The 21854-nt window shown below is 47.6% G+C and overlaps 1 protein-coding gene across 20 annotated transcripts in view; it reads left to right on the plus strand.

The window, feature by feature from the left end:
• Fnbp1 (formin binding protein 1) overlaps positions 1 to 21854 on the plus strand; it is a 126034-nt gene that overhangs the window by 60104 nt on the left and 44076 nt on the right. For all 20 annotated transcript variants that reach the window (XM_040745025.1, XM_040745011.1, XM_040745014.1 and 17 more), the window contains exons 5-6: positions 10522 to 10584; positions 11484 to 11588. In XM_040745025.1, coding sequence (XP_040600959.1) covers positions 10522 to 10584; positions 11484 to 11588 — 168 coding nt within the window. The remainder of the gene's footprint in view (positions 1 to 10521; positions 10585 to 11483; positions 11589 to 21854) is intronic.

The following is a 21854-nucleotide window of genomic DNA, read 5'->3' on the forward strand; positions in this document are numbered from 1 at the left end:
CTGGAAAACAGATTGTTTTTTTGTTTTTTTGTTTTTTTTTTTTTTTTTTTTGGTTTTTCGAGACAGAGTTTCTCTGTGACTTTGGAGGCTGTCCTGGAACTCACTTGGTAGTCCAGGCTGGTCTTGAACTCACAGAGATCCGCCTGCCTCTGCCTCCCGAGTGCTGGGATTAAAGGCGTGAGCTACCAACGCCCGGCAACAGATTGTTTTAATAGTCAGATCTTTAGTAGATGTTGTAGTCATTCATTCATAAATGAATTTACAGTGTCCGGGCCTAAAACCAGCCCCTTGAACTAGCTACACAAACTCTCTGTTTGTTTATTGTTTAAGTACTTGTTATTGTTGTGTTGATCTGTAGTTTACTAGTTTTGATTGGGTTAGATTGAACAAATCTACAATCAGTTCTTTTTAGCTCTTTGTTTTGAGACAGGGTTTTGCTATCCCTGAAATCCATGATGTAATTGATGCTGGCTTTGAAGAACTCAGGCTCTAAAGGGGCATGGGCTTGCCCCACGGTACCTGGATTAGCAGGCTTGCCCACTGCACCTGGGTTAGCAGGCTTGCCCACTGCACCTGGGTTAGCAGGCTTGCCCACTGCACCTGGGTTAGCAGGCTTGCCCCACGGCACCTGGGTTAGCAGGCTTGCCCCACGGCACCTGGGTTAGCAGGCTTGCCCACTGCACCTGGGTTAGCATGCTTGCCCCACGGTACCTGGGTTAGCAGGCTTGCTCACTGCACCTGGTCTAATGCTTTCCTTTGTGGGAAGTGAGATTCTCTTCCCACCCCACTGAATTCCCAGAAGTGAGATGAGCCCAAAGCAGCAGTACCTTCAGCATCCTGGTTATGGTCCTCAGTCAAGCTCTGATCACTTATTAGATTAGAGTCTCCAGCAGAGTTCCAGATCAGATCTGTTTCCAGGCATCTCTGCACTCCTCACTGAGCCCTGGACTGGCTTATCTGAAGTCTAGGTCACTGAGTAGATGACAGATAGCGCCATTGATGACTTTTGTTCAGTGAAGAGACTCACTGGAGTTTTAGAGGCTGACTGAGCTCTGCTTTTGTGTTCATCTGTGGTCCAGCTCAGTGAAACCCAGTAATCTCTTAGGAATCTGTAGAGATGTGGGGCTCCCACTGAGGATCCCAGATGGTCTCGCCAACCTGAGTGGCGCTGCAGGCACACTTCTCTCTGTGGCTGGAAAATCCGCTTCATTGATCCCTGGGCACTGAGCATTGCTTTTCCCCAGTAACCATCTAGGAAGTTGTAGAGGAAACAATTATCAATGCCCTTAGTGGCTTTTGAAGCTTTCACAAGCCTGGGCAGACACTTGCAGAGGACAGGAAGTATTTAGATCACTAACCGCTTTCCCTGAGACTTTTTGTTAGTTTTGATTGTTTGGTTTGGTTTGAGGCAGGGTCTTTTACAGTCCAGGCTGGTCTTGAAGTCACTACGTAGCCCCTGGTCCTCCTGCCTGTACCTCCCAAGAGCCAGGATGATAAACATACAGCAACTCTCCCCATATATAGAGTGTTGGGGATGGAGCCGGGCCCACATCCATTGTTCATTGGGGCAGCAGGCTTCCTTGACAGGACGTTTACATTTTCTTCTTGATTTTATGTGCTTGACACACAGCCAGGATGTTCCTTCTCTCCTCCCCCTCCCCCCTTCTGTCTCCTTACTCACTCCCTCCCCTCTGTTTTCCTCTGTCCTCTCTGACAGTACTGGGGGTTGAACCTAGGACCCAGGGCACACTAGCCAAGTGCTCTAACACTGAGCTAGAGCCTCTATGTCTTATCTGTCATCCTGTCCCAGTGGGTCAGTAAAAGTTCTGAGCTTAGGTTTTCCCCGCTGTCTGCCTAGGACCCCATGCGTCACCATCTGTCACCTGGAGGGTGACACTGCACCTCTTCACTCGGCTCTCTGCTGCTTCCACGCTGGCCCTGGAGCCAGCAAAGCAACTGTCTAGCTCTGTGTCTCAGCCGGTGCCCGGCCTGCCCCACCCCCACTTGTTCCTCGTCCTGTACTCACTCAGCGGTCACTGGACTGTCTTTCCCGTCATGCCAATCCTAGAGTTCCACTAACTTCCCCTCCAGCGATTCCAGCAGTCACGCTCACCCTGGCCGTGGAGACCATCCAAGTACAAGACCCAGCCTCCCTCTTCTGCCTTTCCCGTCACTCAGCTCCAGATATGGCCTCTCAGAGTATCTGCAAGTTGCTCATCGTTCCAGGATGCTGCGGAGGAGGGTCCGTCCCCCAGCCTTGCAGTCCAGTCATGTGTTTCATTCATGAGCCTCTGCCCCAGTGGTATCCCAGGATGCCCTTCCCCCACACCCTCTCTGTGTTCCCTTACTCTGTCTTCGGGCATGGGGACTCTTGTATCACACTGCATGTCCCAAGTCTCAGCCATCCCCACATGCTCCTGGGCAGGCACTCGTCCCCCGTGGATGACAGAATTAGACCACCAGATCTTTCAGCCATGGGGCACTGGAGGGTTCCCTTTTCCACCTGGCACTCCCCTAAATCCCTCATGGAGGTCCTTGCTTTGAGAAGCAGCAGGCTTTGTACTCTTAGAAGAGATAGGGACAAATGTCCCTGGAGTCAATGACGGTGCTTCCAAGTCAGCCCTTCTATCCTTGGAGTTAGCCTAGGTCCTGCGAGGATAGAGCGTTGAGGCATGCGTACACAGGATGACTTTGGGGAGGAGACTAAACATAACTGGGTGTGGAGCTTCTGGGTGGGGCATCTATCCAGAAAACAATGGGGAGCCCAGGACAAAGGGGCAGCTAGAGAAATAAGGCCAGGAAGCCCAGCCTCATTCATCGGCCCAGGCAGACCCTGAACCCTGCTTGGATTCCCAAATCATGCCTTGTGGATCAGTGTTGTGGGAGGTTAGGCACTCCTTTAGTACGAGGAGGTAAATGTCTTTATGAGACTTGAATGCCCTCATTGAAGAGCTTCTAATATGTGGATTCCAGAACATAGACCTTGGGAAATAAAAGCAGACGGCATGGCTATCACCACTTGTAGGGTTGAGATGGGGTGTAGCGCACCAGATGGGCAGGGTGATCAGCTTCTACAGGGTGATCCACACCAGCCCGCACCACACAGATTTATAGTCAGATTCCAAAGGAAGCCAGGACTGTGCACACTTGGCATTCCAGCACTAGGGAGGCTGAGGCAGGTGGGTGGAGGGTTCAAGGCCAGCTAGACTGCATAGCGAGGCCCTGTCTGAAACACTGCCAATCCAGGGGACCAGCCCACACGTGCTGTCCAGGGGCCCCTTCTGTCTTTGCCCTTTTAAAGTCTCTGTGTCCCTTTGTTTCCATCTGTGGAATCTGAGCTGTGTTTAAGATTCCAGACCAATGACTGCTGCCCGATGCAGTGCTAGTCTTCTAATTTTCCCTGTTTTGTGTTTGAAGTAGCTGTTTCCACAACAGTGCTCCGTTTTGCTTTTTTAACCATTAGTGGATAGATATAAAGTCGGTTTTGTCTCCTTGCAGAGTAAGTGATAAGCACGTGTCAGCCTACAAGACAGTAAAGTCACCGCAGAAACTGTCCTCTTTATTTCCCTGTAAGGTGACACTTTCTTTTTAGATTCCAGTTGTTTCCTACTAGGTTTTGTTAGTTTTGAGACTGCCTTTGTATGGACATCCTTATTGGCCTGGTACTTTCCAAGGCTGGCCTCAAATTTAGCAATCTCCTGCCTTAGCCTCGACCCCCCTCACCCCACTTCACTCCATCCCCCAAGTGTCAGGATTGCAGGTTCAAGCCACACAGTGCAGCTTTTTTGAAACAGGGTCTCACTATGTAGCCCTAGCTATCCAACTGTCTATGTAGACTAGGCTGGCCTCAAACTCAGAGATCTGCCTTACAGGTTCTGGATTAAAGGTGTGAGTCACCCAACCATAGTCACCCAACCATATTTAGGTTTTTCTTTCTCTCTCTTTTTAAATCTCCCATTCATGTACATGTGGAGGCCAGAAGTCATATATTGGGTGGCTGCCAATATTGCTCTCCATCTTGTTTTTTGAGACAGGGGCCCTCACTGAATCTGGAGCTTGACAGTTTGGCTAGGCTGGCTGGCCAGTGAGCCCCAGGGCTCCTCCTTTCCCTGCCTCCCGGATGCTAATAGTACAGGAGCACACTGCCACGCTCAGCTTTCCAGGGGCTACGTGGGGTGGGGAGGGGGGTTTGAATGCAGGTCCTCATGAGACTCAGAGTACAACTCAAAACTGGGTGTAATAGGGCAGCCCTTTAATCCCAGCACTAAGGAGGCAGAGGCAGGCGAATCTAGGAGTTCAAGGCCAGCCTGGTCTATGTAGTAAGTTCCAGTATAGCCAGGGCGAGACCCTGTATCAAAATAAAACACACCCTCAAAAAAAAAAAAACCCCACCACCAACAATAACAAAAAGAAAATTTAAATGAAAATAATACTTGTAGGTGACCTCGGGTACCACTCAGCTTCTCTTTTTCTTTCTCTTTTTTCTTCTTTTCCTTTGTTTTCTTTCCTTTCTTTTTAGTCTATTATTGTGTTTAAAAAGAGACCCAAAGCATCTCATTACTGGGAGAGCAGCTAGCATTCCTCTGGGTCCCCAGAGATGGCATTTCCTGTCCCTTTTCTGATAGGAGGGAAGAGCTGTGGTGACTTCATCTAAGGCTTCCAAAGGCGTCCTTACATCTTTGTCCCGGGAACAATCCTTCTTTATTCAGAGATGAGAAGGCACGGTTTTCTGCCACACTCCCTCGCTGTCCACGGGAGAAGTGCCCCGCCATTGTTTGTTTGTAAACAACACGTGCACCTGGCAGAGCCGCTCGATTGTTTAACTTTTCTGAGTCTTCAAAGCACTGTTTTCCCCCAGGGAGCAGCTGGAGCTGGTGACCCCTGCTTGGGGTCAGGCCTGCCTGTGCAGGGTGGTGAGGAGGGCTGGGGCCCCCTTGGGAGTCTGGGGGCACACCCTACGGAAGAAAGACTGGAAGGAACATCACCGTGTACTGCGGTGTTCGGGTATCTGGTCAGTCATGGGAATGTGTGCTTGAGGTGTCGTCATGGGAGACTGCCCCCAGCCACCAGCCCTGTAGGGTACACAGCACATGTATAGTTCCCACACATTTATGTAGAGGACGGCCAGAGAATTTCCTGTCTGGGTTTCTAGTCAGAATTACCCAAAATATGATTTTTTAAAAAAAGATTTACTTACATATTTATTATTATTGAGGCAGGGTCTCACTCTGTTCAGGCTGGCCTGAAACTTTAGAGACCCACCTGCCTCTGCCTCCCTAGACCTAGGATTGAAGGTGTGTACTATCACGTCTGGCTATTTTTATTGTTTTTAAGTTGTGTGTGTCTGGCTGCTCTTTCAGAGAACCTGGGTTCAATTCCCAACACTCACATGGCAGCTCATAACTGTCTGTATTTCCAGTTCCAGAGGACCTGACACCTGTGGCAAAGCGCCAATGAGCATAAATAAAAATGAATGAATGAATGAATGAATGAATGGATGAATAGAAATTGTGTGCCTGTGCGCGTGAGGGCAGTGGCTGCAGAGGCCCAGGAGAGGGTGTTGGATCCTCTAGAGCTGGAGTAACACGCAACTATGAGCCACCCAGCATGGAAACTGGGAACAGATAGACGCAGGTCTTTTTCCTCAAGAGCAGCCTCACCTTTTCATTTTTATTTTACTTACCTGTTTGCCCATGTTATTCCTTTTTGTGCATGTATGTGTTAGGGGTGGTACTGGGCATTGAGCCCACGGAAGCAAGCACTTTACCATAAGGCAGTGGTTCTCACCCTTCCTAATGCTGTAGTCCTTTAATACAGTTCTTCATGGTGTGGTGACCCCATCCATAAAACTATTTTATTGCTACTTTATAGTTGTAATTTTGTCACTGTTATGAATCACATTGTAAATATCTGGTATGTAAGGTATCTGGTATACGACCCCTGTGAAAGAGTCACTTGATCCCACCCAAGGGTCTTGACCCACAGGTTGAGAACCACTGCACTGAGACGAAGCTCCAGCCCTCTTTTTACTTATTATCTTGGAATCGGGTTGTACTAAGTTGCCCAGGCAGGCCTTGAACCACCATCTTCCTGCCTCAGTCTGTGGAGTTAGGGATTACATTTGTATGCCACCTATTGGCTAATCTCGAGTCACTGGGACCTTTTCAGTATTGTCCTGCTTGGGAAGTGGGGGCAGCTGTCCTCTGTGGAGAGCAGGCCCCAGGTAGGGGGATTTACAGAGCCCAGAGTGTACCACTGACAGGCTTGGTTAGCCCTCAGGTATGAGAAGGACTCCTTCCTTCCTGTCTGCCTCTCTCTTCCCCTGAGGGCTTCCCTTGCCTTCTTCTGGCCTCCTTTTCTTCCTTTTTACAGAGCTGTGCATAGCTTCCTGTCTGTCCTCCCCAGTGGGGTTTTTTTGTGCCTTGGGATCAGCATGGTTCTCCCTCAGCCCTTCCCCTGGCTCCTTTACTCTCAGCCTTAGGCTCTGTCATCCCTCTGCCCCGCCCTGTGTCCATTATGAGATTAAAAAGTGAAGGCCCGAGGGACAAGACCTTTGAGTTTGTAGAAACTAAAAACAAAAAAGAAGGATGGGGCTGGAGTGATAGTTTCCCAGTTAAGAGCGTCTGCAGAGAATCTGGATTTGGTTCCTGGTACCCACATGAAAGCTCACACCCTCTATAGCTCCATTCCAGGGGATTCCAGAGCCTTCTTCTGACCTTCTTGGGTACCAGGCATACAAGTGATACACCAAATACATGCACACAAAACGCTTGAACACATAAATCTAAAATTATTTTTTTTGTTTTATTTGAGACAGGATTTCTCTGTGTATCCCTGGCTGCCCTGAAACTCACTCTGTAGACCAGACTGGCCTCGAACTCACAGCGATCCATCCACCTGTCTCTGTCTCCCAAGCGCTGGAATTAAAGGTGTGCGCCACCACAGCCCTGCTTAAAATTAAAAAATTTCAATCTTTAAAACATTTTGCAGAAGCCGGGTGGTGGTGGCGCACGCCTTTAATTCCAGCACTTGGGAGGCAGAGGCAGGCGGATCTCTGTGAGTTCAAGGCCAGCCTGGTCTACAGAGCGAGTTCCAGGACAGCCTCCAAAGCCACAGAGAAACCCTGTCTCGAAAAAAAACCAAAAAAAAGAATTTTGTAGAATATTCAGAACTTAACTGAAGAATAACCCAGAACGGTGACACTTGACCTCTGGAGACAAGAACACATATTCTTATAATAAAGTTTCATTGTTCTGGCAAAAGACTGCCCTGTCCCCTCCCCAGCCTTCCCTAGTGCTTGGCTGTCCTGGGACTCTGCTGAGTCGTAGATCTGATTAGGGGAGGCCCAAGATACTGCTCGGAGGGGGATGTTGGGGACCTGGTACTGTCTGCCAATCATGGCCACCCATGTCAGTCAAGAAGAAGTAGGCCTTAGACTGGCTAACAAGGGGAGGGGTATCAAAGGAGCATTTAGGGGCCTCTGAAATGGCCCAGTGGGTTAGTCGTTTGCGTTGTGAGCATGAGGACCTGAGTTTGGATTCCTAGCACCCATGTAAAACCCTAGTATAGCAATGCACACCTGTAACCCAGCAACGGGAAGCAGAAGTGGGCAGGTCCCAAGAGCTCACTGACCACTAGTCTAGCAGAACCAGTGAAGAATGATGGAGGAAGTCACTTAACCGAACCCTCTGGCCTCCCCAGGGACACATGTGTGTGTACACACAGAACATTTACCAGGACAACGGGGGGGGGCCCGGGGGGAGCTGCTAATGTCCCTTATCCTTCAAGTCAAGGGTGAACCCTGTAGGAGCTCAGAGTTTACTGTGTCCTTGGTCAAGGGACTTAGCCAAACTAAAAGCCCTGCTGACTGGGCAACTACAGGCGTGAAGTCAGGCAGTCCTAGAGGCACAGTCCCTTCGGCCTCTGGTCATGCAGACAAGGTCCACTGATCCAGTTGGTGCCTGCTGGGAGTGTGCTAAAGGGAACTGGTGATTTTAGGATGCTGAGTGAGAGGCACCATCTCCTCTGTCTATCTGTAGCATTTTCTTTTTCCAGAACGTTCATCCCTGGTGGCGTCCCGGCTTTAATCACCCGCTTTACGACGAGGCTTCATGCCAGTCCTTCCCAGCACTGAGACCCGAGCCACGTTGGGCTGGACTTTAGAATCGTCCAGAAATACCAACCTTAACACTTCAGATCTGTTTAACCTCTCGTTCTGTGGCTTCCCTTCTTTCCTCCTTCTGAAATCCAGGCCAGAGGCAGGGACACCCTGGATTTAAAGACAGACAGACAGCAAACCTTATTTATTGAGCACGTGTGCAAGCGGAGGTCAGAGGACAGCTCTGTGGTTTTGGTTTCTCCTTCCACGTGGGACCTGATAAGCTCTCTTCAGGTTAGGGCCCGGCACCCAGGACGTGTGTGCACATGATGCAGGTCAGAGGACCGCTTTCGGGAGTTACTTCTCTCCTTCTGCCATGTGGGACTCCAGCCTCGTACTCTGGGTTTCAGTCCGGGTGGCAAGCGCTATCCACTGAGCTACCTCAAAGACTCAGGGCTTCTTATTAATTCAGATCTGACCCTGTACTCCCTAGTGGCTCAACTAATCAAAAGACACCCGTGGGGTGGGGCCAGTGTGAGAGCGTACCACCTGCATTGTCACCAGGCAATAGCCTCCACCCCCAAGTCTTCCCTTCACACCACCCAAATTCAGGGTCACCTTCAGTCTCATGCTCAGCCACTGGTCCCCATCTCTGAGCCCATCTCCTCCCCTTCTGGCAACTTGCCCTGATCTGGCTGCCTGGGGTTCTTGGAGGTTATTATCAATCACATGCCTGCCTTGAGGTCTGTATGTTTAACAAGATTCTAGGGTTGGTGAGAGAACATTGCCATGCAGTTCAGTCCCCGGGGCTCCCACACATGCTATGGCATATACAACCCCACCACACATATCATGTACACACCTTAACACAATAGTAATAATAATAATAATTTTTCGTTTGTTTTTCAAGACAAGGTTTCTCTGTATAATAGCACTGACTGTCCTGGAACTCACTTTGTAGACCAGGCTGGCCTCCAACTCACAGAGATCCACCTGCCTCTGCCTCCCACATGGCTATAATAAAATATTTTTAAAGGGAGCTGAAGAGATGGCTCAGTTGTTAAGAGCACTGGCTGCTCTTCCAGAGGTCCTGGGTTCAATTCCCAGCACCCACATGGCAGCTCACACCTGTCTGTAACTCCAGTTCCATGGGTTCTGACATTTAACACAGACATACATGTAGACAAAACACCAAGGCACACAAAATAAAAATAAATTATTTTTTAAAGCAGCCATTTAAAAAGATTCCAAGATGTGATGTCTGCTCATACAAAGCTCATAGCAGTGGTCATAGCATCAATGTTTATATTCTCCCTAAACTGCCAACCAATGAGTGGATACATAACATGGTACATCTATTCTGTGGATCATTATTCAGCCAGAAAAAAGAATTGGTAGATAGATACACACTACAACAGGATGAGCCTTGAAAGCTACATGTGAATGGTGTGTGTGTGTGTGTGTGTGTGTCCTGCCAATCACAAAAGTCCTCAGCCTATCTGATTCCATAGGTGACATATCAAGGAGGTGAAAATGTAATGTGAGAATTCACTGCCACTCAAAAGATGACCCCAAGGATTGCTTTTTCTTTTAACACAGGGTCTCACTAAGCAGCCTTGACTGGCCTTGAACTTACAGAGATGTGGCTGCCTCTGCCTTTCAAGTGCTAACATTAAAGATATGTGCCACACCTCCCGGTGTGGTGGCTATGCATCTATGCACCTCTGTAAGGCAGTCCTGTTTTTGCAAGCACTCTCAATTTCACATTCAGTATTGCTACGTCTAAAACCTTAAAAGGAACTTTGTAACCAGTTTTGTTTTCATTTCCCTTTACCTTGTCTACTTATTTAAACTTTGGGTTTTTTTTTTTTTTTTTTTTTTTTTGAGATGGGGTCTCACTCTAGTCTGACCTGAGTTCATGGAAATCCTCCTGCATCAAACACATGTGTTGAATTACAGGCATATGCCGTCACACCTGGCATGAACTCTTACGTGTCTTTGGACTGCCCAGATTAGATGTTCACTGTTTGTTTGTTTGCTTTTTAAGGCCTCACACATATTAGACAGAGACACTTCCATTGAGATGATACTTGAGGTCTGCCTAGGGACTGGAGAGATGGTTCAACAGTGAAACACAGTTGCTGCTCTTGAAGACCTGGATTCGGTTCTCAGTATCCACATGGTGGCTCACAACCTCTGTAACTCTAGCCCCAAGGGATCTGATGCCCTCTTCTGGACTCCCTGGGTACTGCATGCACACACACACACACACACACTCTGTCCATACATACATGTAGGGAAAACAGCCACACATATAACATAAACATAAATCTTTAAAGCTACTTAACTGGGTGGAAGGGTTTTCCTCCTGCATTAGTATGAGGAGTGTAGGTGCTGACCCTGCTCTGTTTTCTCCTGCACAGAACTTCCATGATGGACGGAAGGCCCAGCAGCACATCGAGACGTGCTGGAAGCAGCTGGAGTCGGTAAGTGGGGAGCAGGCTGTTAACCCAGCATCCTCCCACACCATCTTACTTCAGTCTCAGTAGGGTTTGAATGGCTCACTACGTGCAAATCCAGCAGAATCCACTAACGAGTCTTCTTTCTAGATTTTCCTCATCTGTATTTCCTTTTAATTTGTTCCTAGAACTATCATGGCAAGCAAAGTGCTGAGCCAGAAATGCTTAAAGTGGGCTGGAGAGATGGCCCAGTGGGTAAAGTGTCAGCATGAGGACCTGAATTCGGATCCCCAGCATCACTTAAAAAGCTGGGTGCAGTGGCACATGCCTTGTAATCCCCGCACTGGGGAGGCAGAGACCAAAGGATCTCAGGGGCTCCCTGGCCAGCCTGCCTGCCTAGCCATATCAGCAAGCCACAGGGAGAGACTACCCCTGAGAGCAAGGTCTATGAGCTGGAGGACAATGGCTCAACAATCCAGAGCACTTGCTACTGGGCCCAGCACCCAGTTGGATGGCTCACAACCACCTGTAACTCCAGCTCCTGGGGATCCAATGCCTCTGGCCTCTGAAGGTGCCTGCAGTCCACTCAGAAGCGCACATGGCCACATACAATCAGAATGAAAATAAATCTTTAAAGCAGGGTAGAGAGCAGTTGGGGAAGGTGCCCCATGTTGACCTCTGACCTCTTCATGCACACACACCCACCCCCCCACACACACACGTTTACAAAAGCAGATACACGCACTCCTGAAAAAGTGTTTAAGGGTCTACACTGCAGGTAAACCCCATGCAGAGAATGGAGAGGGGGTCACTTTGGAAACGGCGACGTCTAGGGGGTGAATTCTGGGGAGAGTGCCCGTGGGGGCCTCTCTAGAGGTGACAGGGTGGATGGATGACCATCTGGCTTGGCTGTGCTCTGTCTTCAGAGTAAGAGGCGGTTTGAGCGCGACTGCAAGGAGGCCGACCGGGCACAGCAGTACTTCGAGAAGATGGACGCCGACATCAATGTGACCAAGGCGGACGTGGAAAAGGTGAGAGGACTCGGTGGTCTCACTTCCCCGGAGCGGGCTTCCTAGGCTGCCACTGGAGAGGCCTGGCCTCAGCTTCCTCTTCCTGTTGTAGCCGCAAGAGGGTACTTGATGGGAAAGGGGTTTCGTGTTGTGTCATCACCATGGGGACCAGAAGTCCACACTGGGGGAGAAACCAGACTTGAGGTGATTTGCTTAGTCACCACCATAATGGGGAGACCTGGACACGTCACAACAGAAGTGGTTCAGGAGGCCACACTCTTTCTTCCTCAGTGACTTGTCAGAGGCCGAGCTCCGAGTCTAAGCAGCTGAAGCAGCTGTCCCAGCCCATGTGGGAGAACCCGGCAGCTCCAGGCCTTCAGAAAGGCTGACCCTCTGCCCGGCTGTGTCACACATTCGTTTGGGCTGATACCCAGCAGGCGGGGTGAGAGGAGAGGCATTTGAGAGTCTGTGGAGTTTTCCTCTCGGTGACTCAGACATAAAGTGCGCCCTTGTCTCCCAGGCCCAGTGTGTGTGTTTTTTCCCTAGAAGCCCCATTTTCTTTTGATGAAAGTCATCAAGATAGTGTAAACACAATTATGCCATTAAATAGTGGCGTTCATTCATGGTGCCCAGGGCCGTTTAGGCCTTGCAGTCTGTGCTTTTCTCTGGGAAAGCTGCACTTTCTTGTGGTGCTGTTTGGTTCTACCAGATGAGTTCGAGATGCCTGGAGTGGGGAAGTAGCTCAGTTAGGATGGAGGGACATGTGGTTATGTTTTCTTTAATTTCTTTAATATACTAAAATGCATATTCTCGACATTGTGAGGGGGGATTTCTATCTTACCAAAGTACATTCATTTTTAGATTAAGGGACCTTGCGTATCATAAATTACTACTAACTAGTCATATTTAAAGTGTTGCTCAAGTATTATTTTTTAAGTTGCATTCATTTATTTGTGTGTCAGTGTATTTGTGATGAGTAGCACTCAGGTCTTAGTCAGAAGATAACTTTATTTTATTTTGGTTTTTCGAGACAGGGTTTCTCTGTATTGTTTTGGAGGCTGTCCTGGAACTCACTCTGTAGACCAGGCTGGCCTCAAACTCACAGAGATCCCCTGTCTCTGCCTCCCGAGTGCTGGGATTAAAGGTGTGCCACCAACGCCCAGCTCAGAGGCCAGCCTGGTCTACAGAGCAAGTTCCAGGACAGTCTGGGCTGTTACACAGAGAAACCCTGTATCCAAAAAAAAAAAAAAAAAAAAAAAAGAACTGAAGACCAGATATATGTAGCTGGGAAGATGGCTCAGTAGATAAGAGGGCATACTACTCCAGCGGAGGATCCAGCTCCAGTTCCCAGCACCCACCTCAGACTGGTCACATCTTGTAAATCCAGCTCCAGGGGATCCCATGCCTCTGGCCTCTGTAGACACCTCTAGTAATATGTATTTCCTCCCAGATAGACTCACATGCATAACTGAAAATAAATAAATAAATAGCTTAAAAATGCAAGATTAATTGCTGGGTATTGGTGGTGCACGCCCCCAGCACTCAGGAGGCAGAGGCAGGCAGATCGCTGTGAGTTCGAGGCCAGCCTGGTCTACAGATGGAGTTCCAGGACAGCCTCCAAAGCCATAGAGAAACCCTGTCTCGAAAAGCCAAAAGAAAAAAATACAAGATGAATAGATTTTAAAAATAAATAAAAGCGCCTGGCAGTGTTGGCGCACACTTTTAATCTCAGCACTTGAGATGTGGAGGCAGGCAAACCTCTGTGAGTTTGAGACCAGCCTGGTCTACATAGTGAGTTCCAGGACAGCCAGTGCTACACAGAGAAACCCTGTCTCAAAAATTAAAAGGAAAGAAAGAAACAAAGAAACAAGAAAGAAACAAAGAGACAAAGAAAGAAAAAGAGAAAGAACCTAATTCTAAACAGTAATCAAAACTAAGGTAGACCGAAGTGTTGCTGGGTCCTAATGACTCTCAGGGAACAGGGTGAGAAGGCAGATTGTCAACGGCACAGACACAGGGAGTCAGGTAAAAGGCAAACAGCCGACTCACTGTTTTTTTTTTTTTTTAGCAATAGGGAGAGCCTTATATACCCTTCTCCCAGACTGCATGCTGATTCCTTGACATTGAGTGGTCACCTCTCATTGGCTAGACATGATCAGGACCTATTATGACAGCACCTGTTGCTAGGCCCTCAGGCAGACTCCAGGTTGGCTGATCTCTGGGCCTCGTAGGCCTTCTTCCTACACTGAAGTATGTTTAAAAACTCTAGATTAAATGAAGTCAACTCAGTTTGTGGGTTATGTGTGTGTATACACATATGGCATAAATGTACATATTCTTTTTAAGATTTTTTATTTAATTTTCTTTTTTTGCATATGAATGTTTTCCTGCATGCATATCTGTTGGCCACCTGTATGCCTGGTGTCTTTGGAGGTCAAAAGAAGGCATCAGATCCCCTGGAACTGGAGTTGTATGGAGCTGTTACCCACCATGTGGGTGCTAGCAATCGAACCTTAGTCCTCTGTGAGAGCAGCCAGTGCTCTAAACCACTAAGCCGTCCCTCGAGCCTCAAAACACTGTCTCTGAGGCCTTAATTCTCAGATGTCCACAGCACACCACTATCAGAGCCCCGAGGTTCCCCTGGCGCCCTCTGCCTTCCACTAGCAGCCAGGCCTGGCACTTGTATCCACTGCCCTTATCTTTGTACATCTCTTTATTTGCTTTTCTTAGCTTCCTCTGCAATCTGTGACCTCCTTGTGCAGAAAGCAGTAGTCATTGTGGGTTTCTTTATCTTCTCGATTATGGAGTGCTTCAAGTCTTTTTCCGCTAAGAGCATAATGGAACAGTACTTGGGAGGTGGAGTCAGTAAGCTTGCTGTGGCTTGAAGCCAGCTAGGGCTGCAGAAGATCTTGACCAAAAAGGAAGGGGGAGGGGAGAAAGGAGGAGAAATTAAAAGTGGTAAAACACTTTCATTTTATGTGCATTGGTGTCAGATCTGCCAGAGCTGGAGTTACACACAGTTGTGAGCCTCCATGTGGGTGCTGGGAATTGAACCCGGATCCTCTGGAAGAGCATCAGTGCTCTTAACCACTGGGTCATCTCTCCAGCACCAAAAACTGGTATTAATATATCCTTTTAAAAAAGAAATTGTCCCTCTTTTCTTGTTTTGCCAAAACATCTTTATTCTATTTTATGTGTATGGGTGTTTGCTTGAATGTATATTTGTGTGCCACGCGTGTGCAGTGCCTGTGGAGGCCAGAAGAGGGTGTCAGATCCCCTGGAACTGGAGTTACAGACAGTTGTGAACCACACGGTGGGTGCTGGGAACTGAATCGGGTCTTCTGTAAGAACAGCAAGTGGTTTTTTTTTTTTTTGTTTTTTTTTGTTTTTGTTTTTTGAGACAGGGTTTCTCTGTGGCTTTGGAGGCTGTCCTGGAACTAGCTCTTGTAGACCAGGCTGGCCACGAACTCACAGAGATCCACCTGCCTCTGCCTCCCGAGTGCTGGGATTAAAGGCGTGCGCCACCAACGCCCGGCCAGCAAGTGTTCTTAATTGCAAAGCCAGCTCTTCGGCCCTCCAAAATGTCTGTTTTTTAAAAAGCTTGATTTGATAATCAAATATCATTTTCTGTTTCCTTAACTCCTTGATGCTGTAGATTACATTAATCTGCTTTCCCACATTGAACTAAATTATCCCAGGATAAACTCAGCTAGATTTTGTTACTGTCTCTTTAAGTATACAAACTAATTATTCAACATATTTTACTCAGGATTTTTCATTTCAGTGAGTTAGGTGGTGCACACCTGTAATCCCAGCAGTTGGGAGACGGATGGAAGTTCGAGGCTAGCTCGGGCTACATAATGTTTCAAAAAAAAAAAAGGAAAGAAGGCCTATTTGTTGAATTCATTAAACTCCTTTGCCTTCTGTTTTAGTTCCCTTAGGTTTTGGGAGGTTGCTCCTCTTTTCTGAAATAATCATTATAAGATGAAGTTATCTGGTTCTGGTTTTCATGTTTTGTCCTAACTTTTGCTGACAGCCAGCCATGTGGCTGCCTGGAGCTTCACAGTTGCCGAGGTCACAGACATACACCACATCACCCGTTCTTATTGTCTGCTGAATGTCTACCATGCTTCTCTGTGGCAGTGACACATGTGTATGGGCATGCGCGTGTGCATTTAGGGACCTGCAGAGGCCAGGAGAAGGTGTTGGGTCCCCTGCAGCTGGAGTCGAGAGCAGCACAGATCCCCTTGCAAGAGAAAAGGGCTCTTAACCGCTGAGCCATCTCTCCAGTTCCTGAGTCAACGCTCCATTGTGGATTTTTATTTCCACTGAGCCTGGAGCTTGCTTTGGCTCCGCTGCCCTCCATCAAGCTCCGGGTCTGCCTGTCCCCACCCTGCTCGGCACTGAGGTCACAGGTTTGTTGTTAGCGTTGTTAGTTCTTTGTTGTGGTTGTTGTCATTAGTGTTGCTCGTTTGTTTTGTTGTTTTGTTTTGAGTGCTGAGAATGCAAACTCAAGTCTCTTGCTAGCTCCTCAGACACTTCACTCACTGAGTCATCCCCCCACCCCCAGTTTAGGATGCTTGGTGACATCAACGCATAAGTACTGATGTCTAGAATATTTGCTTTGAGGGTGACCTGAAAGCTGCTGTCCACCACAGATGATGTGGAGACATGAAGTCAGCTTTTCTCACTGAATTTCTCCATTGTTATCTTTGCTTTGTTTTTTGAGACGGGTTTCTTTACACAGCCCAAGCTAGCCACCCTCCTGCTGCACCTCCCAAATGCTGGAATTTCAGGGGTGCATGACCACACCCGCTTTCCATTGCTCCTTCTGACAGTCTCTGACTCAACACCGACGTCTCTCCCCCAGGTCCCACAATGATTAAGGGGCCTGAGAATATTTGACTCAGCTCACCTTCCTGTTCCTAGCAGCCAGCATACAGTTTACATAAGTGTGCCAGAATACATTGTCTAGACTCTAGAGTGTGTGTGACGGCCCAGGGGAAGTGCAGTATAAACTTGCAAGAATTTCTGGATCTAGATATGAGCCGAATCTCCTTTTCTTTCTGAAGACGTCACTGTCCCTCCTCCCGTGGCTCTCAGTCACGACTGTCACAGTACTATCTATGTTCAGACTTCCTGCATAGGTTCTCAAGTGCCTTAGGACACAGTGGACTTTTGCTTTGTGGCCAAAGGGCTTTTTCTCTGGGCAGGAGTGCACATTTGGATGTTCCCTGGACGCTGTATTCCTCAGAGGCACAATGATGAAGGAGAAGGGGCCAACTGCATGGAAGTTGTCCTTCACCCTCCCTTTGCAGAGAAGAAACTGTCAGAGTTTGGGCTCTGCCAGCTTCAGTTGGTTGATCTAGTTAGTCAGACATGTGTTGGAATATATATTTTCTTGTTTTGGTAAAAACAGATCTTATTCTTTCCCCAACACAAAAGCAGCCCGTAAAGTCCCTTTTGGGGCTAGGAAGATGTTTGGTGGGTGAGGTACTTGCACGAGAACCAAGTTTGGATCCCCAGCACCCATGTAAAAGTCAGGCATGGTAGTGCCTTCCTGAAACCCAGCACTTGGGAAACAGACGGGCAGTCCTGGGGCTGACCAGCCAGTCCAGCTGAGGTGGCCATATCAGGGCAGCTCCATGAGATTTCATGGCACATGAAACCCAGAACCCACGCGGTGGTGGCGCCCACCATTAATCCCAGCACTCAGGAGGCAGAGGCAGGCAGATCTCTGAGTTCAAGGCCAGTCTGGTCTACAGAGCAAGCTCCAGGACAGCCAGGGCTACACAGAGAAACCCTGTCTCAAAAAACCAAAAACAAGAAAAAAGAAACTGTGAAGCCACCAAACAAGATAAGGGATTCAAACCAGCTCCCTTAGGCCTTCCTTGGCTGCACTCCAGAGATAAGAGATTTTGTTGTTTGTTTCAGAGGTTTGGATTTTGAAGCAGGGTCTCCGTTTGAGAACAAGCAGGCTCTACCAAGGCCAGGATGACAAGACTGAACCATCATGCCAGTTCATTCCATCCTGAAAGTGGAACTCAGGGCCTTATGCATACTAGACAAGCAGTCTACCAACAGAGCTACACACCTAGGCCTGTTTCTTATTTCCCAGAAAACATAGCCAGTTGATTGGATCTCCAGTATTTGAAATGTTTGAATCCATTCCTGGTCTTTCAGTCATGACTGCTGGCAGGATGTGGGCATTACGGGCGCTGACAGGATCATACCTGTGGCCTGTAAGGAACTTGTCTTCCACGGCCTTCCTGATGTTTAGTGTGCAGTGACTTTTCCCATAGACAACTCTAGAATGTCTTTCAAGTGACAAAAAACCTTGAAGTCAGGGTCACCGTGATGCTGCTCCAGAACCAAAACCATGCTGGATACACACGACAGTGCCCGTCCTGGAGTTCTGACAGCGTCATGCTTTGCCAGCCTGGAATGGGGTGAGAGGAGGAGGCTGTCAAAATGAGCAGCCTATAAACCAGTATTTCCCAAAACACACTGCAGTGCTTTCTAGAAAGCTTATGTTAAAATCAAGTCCATCTCAGGCATGGGTGCATAACCCTGCCCTGTCATGTGACTGGTGTCTCTTATGTAATTTCTACATGCATGGCAGGGTGTTGCCTAACAGAATTTACAGTCACTGGCTACACACAGCTGCAGAAATGGAAAATAGCAATTAAGTTGTTTTTGTTGTTGTTGTTGTTCAAACTTCAATGTCAATTTCTTGTTTTTCTTTCATGTGCTTGTGTGTGTGTGTGTGTGTGTGTGTGTATGTGTGTGTGTGTGTGTGTGTGAACATATGCAGATGCACATGTGTAGAGAGGCCTGTTGATGTCTGGTATCTTTCTCAGTCACTATCCATCTTAGCTACCTTTGAAAGAGTTTATTATTATTATTGGTGTGTGTGCATACATGCATGTGTCCCACAGTGCTCATATAGACATCAGAGGTCAGCTTCAAGAGCCTGTCCTCTCCTCCTGCCGCCATTTGGGTGCTGGGGATAGAACTCCGGTTGTCAGGCTTGGTGACAAGTGCCCTTGTCACCGAGCCATCTCCCCAGTCTTTACTTTTCTTGGACATGTGGTTCTTCTATGGCTACGATCTCAATTTATGGCACCACAAGTTTGTGTGGCTTCTTCTTTCAGACTTCAAGAGGTGACTATTCAGAACTCTCTAGATACTATGTGAGTTCATCTTCTCTCTGGTTTAATCACGAGGCTTTTTTGTTGTTGTTGTTGTTATTGTTGCATAACTCAATTTGAGGAAATACTCAAAGTTTATTGTCGGGTGTAGGTGGCTCACACCTTTAATCCCAGTGCTTGGGAGGCAGAGACAGGTGGGTCTCCAGAAGTTTGAGACGGCCCAACAAGTTTCAGGCCAGCCAGGAAAACCAAAATTAATTGCATTAGAATCCTCAACATTTAAATGCCCAAGAGCAGACGGTTTCTGTGCGACTTTGAGTCTTATTTTTCTATGGTAATATGATTTGTAAATGTTCTGGAGGTGGGACATTGCAACTGTAATCCCAGCACTCAGGGTAGTTCACATCCAGCGTGGGCCTCAAGTCACGAGACTTTGAATATAGTTCATTTTAAGACATTACATACATATCTCTATTTATGAAGCCAGATAGGAGGAAGTCCTGGGTGGTTATGAAGAAAGGGAAAATGGGCGTGGAATTAGTGTCTCTCACTTGCTTTTTACTGAGCTGAATTGAGGTTTGTACATTCTTCTGTTTGTTTATTTAGTTACTCATGGGGTAGGGAGTGAGTATACCATGGCATGCCGTGGGGGGGTCAAAGGACACTTTCAGGAGTCAGTGCTCTCCTTTCATCACGTGGGTCCTGGGGATTGAACACAGATCGCCAGGCTCCAAGCACCTTTACCCTCTGGCCATCTTGCTTGCCCCTGGTTTCAGGGTTTAGTTTTCTTTTGAGTGTTTGAGACAGGGTCTCACCCTGTAGCTCTGGCTGGCCTGGTATTTTATTGACTGTCCTAATTGACATGTAATTGTCTTGGCAAACACCATGACCAAAAGCAACTTGGGGAGAAAAGGGTTTTGTTTTTTTTTTTTTTTTTTACATCTTGCTACTTACAGTTCATTATGGAGGAAAAATCAGGACAAGAACTCAATGGGGAGTAAAGGCAGGGACATAGACAGAGGCCCTGGAGAAACACTGTTTACTGGCTCGACTCTCAGGGCTTGCTCAGTCAGCTTTCTTAGACACCCAGGATCACCTTCCCAGGGTGGTCCCACCCACAGTGAGCTAGGTCCCCACACATCAGTCATCAGTTAAGAAAAATGTTCCAGGGGCTGGAGAGATGGCTCAACAGCTAAACAACGGCTTCTTCCTGAGGTCCCAAGTCCAGTTCCCAGCACTCACAATCATCATGAGGTCCCTCGCCCTCGGGCATGCAGACAAAACACCCATCTACAAAGGAAATGCACCACAGGCTTGCTCCCAGGCCAATCTGACGGCAGCATTTTCTCAACTGAAGTTCACTCTTTCCAGATGACTCTGGCTTGTTCCAGGTTTGCGATAGATAGATAGATAGATAGATAGATAGATAGATAGATAGATAGATAGATAGATAGATAGATAGATAGATAGATGATTAAATAAATAAATGGCAGCACATGCTGGCCTCAGACTCACAAAGACTCACCCACCTTTGCCTCTTGAGTGATGGGTTAAGAAGGAGTGCCGCCATGCCCCTCCTTCAGGTTTTGGCTTTGTTTTTGATGTACTTACTTTCTGTGCATAAGTGTTTTGCTTCATGTATGTCTGTGCATCCTGTAGCTGCTAGGAAACAAATGTGGTCCTCTGGAAGAGCAACCAGTGCACTTTACCAGTGAGCCATCTCTCCAGCCCCCATTTCAGGTTTTTAATTGCAATGAAAAGGTCATGTGGGGGCTGGAGAGGTGGCTCAGTGGTTAAGTGTGTATTGCTTTTATTGAGAACTAGAGCTTAGTTCCCAGAACCCAGGTCAAGCAGCTGTCAACTGTCTGTAACTCAAGCTCTATAGGATCCAACACCCTATTCTGACGTCTTCAGGTGACTATAGAACACACACACACACACACACACACACACACACACACACACAGATAAAATATTTTTAGAAGTCCATATATTATGTATGTATGTGTTTTCAACACATTTTATTTATTTATTTATTTATTTATTTATTTATTTATTTATTTATTGGTTTTTCGAGACAGGGTTTCTCTGTAGCTTTGGAGGCTGTCCTGGAACTCGCTCTGTAGACCAGGCTGGCCTCGAACTCACAGAGATCCGCCTGCCTCTGCCTCCCGAGTGCTGGGATTAAAGGCGTGCGCCACCAACACCCGGCTTCATTTTATTATTTTTAATTATGTGCATGTGCACACATGTGCGTGTGCACAAGCATACACTTGGTGCTCAAGGAGGCCAGAGGCATCAGATTTTCTTGGAGCTATAGTTACAGTCAGTTTTGAGCTGCCTATCTTGGGTGCCCTGAACTGAACTCGCTCGATAGACCAAGCTGGCCTGGAACTCACAGATATCCAAGTGCTGGCACTAAAGGTGTGCACCATCAACACCGGGCTTACAATACACATTCTTAACCAAACTATCTCCCCACTGGTGTGTGTATGTGTGTGTGTGTGTGTGTTTTAATGTGTCTCAGATTATATGAAATAATGTTTCAAAGATAAAATTGAAGGGGGCTGGAGAGATGGTTCAGCGGTTAGAGTACTGACTGCTCTTCCAGAGGACCCAGGTTCAATTCCCAGAACCCATATGGCCACTCACAGCTGTCTGTAACTCTAGTTCCAGAGTATCTGACACCTTCAAATACATACAGGCAAAATGCCAATGCACATAAATAAACATTAAACAAATTGAAGTCTAGAACTTCTGCCATCATTAAGCAAGAAGGCATCTTGTTCAAATGAGTGTCTGATCATTTTCTCAAGACCAGTGGAGTGGGTCGCCTGGGACATTTGCAGGGCCTGAAGCAGGGTGGGGGGAGCGGGTCTGCTGTGACTGGAGCCAGATTTAAGTCTTCACCATTTGTGACAACTGTCTCCAATTCACACCCCCTGTAGCGCCTGGACACGGCTGGAATGACGGGGCGGCCAGCTTCCTTTGCTGTCGTTGGGGCTGCTGAGTTGACATCTTTATTGAACATTTAAGCATTTTTCTTGCTGGCCCCCAATTTTCATTTCAGATAAAAATGTCTGAGTAGTTCTCTGGAGGAACCCTTCAGGAATCAGGAAGGCCATGATTCCCTAAA

The sequence above is a fragment of the Mesocricetus auratus genome, unplaced genomic scaffold, assembly GCF_017639785.1.
Source record: "Mesocricetus auratus isolate SY011 unplaced genomic scaffold, BCM_Maur_2.0 Super-Scaffold_100004, whole genome shotgun sequence".
In the NCBI taxonomy this organism is placed as follows: domain Eukaryota; kingdom Metazoa; phylum Chordata; class Mammalia; order Rodentia; family Cricetidae; genus Mesocricetus; species Mesocricetus auratus.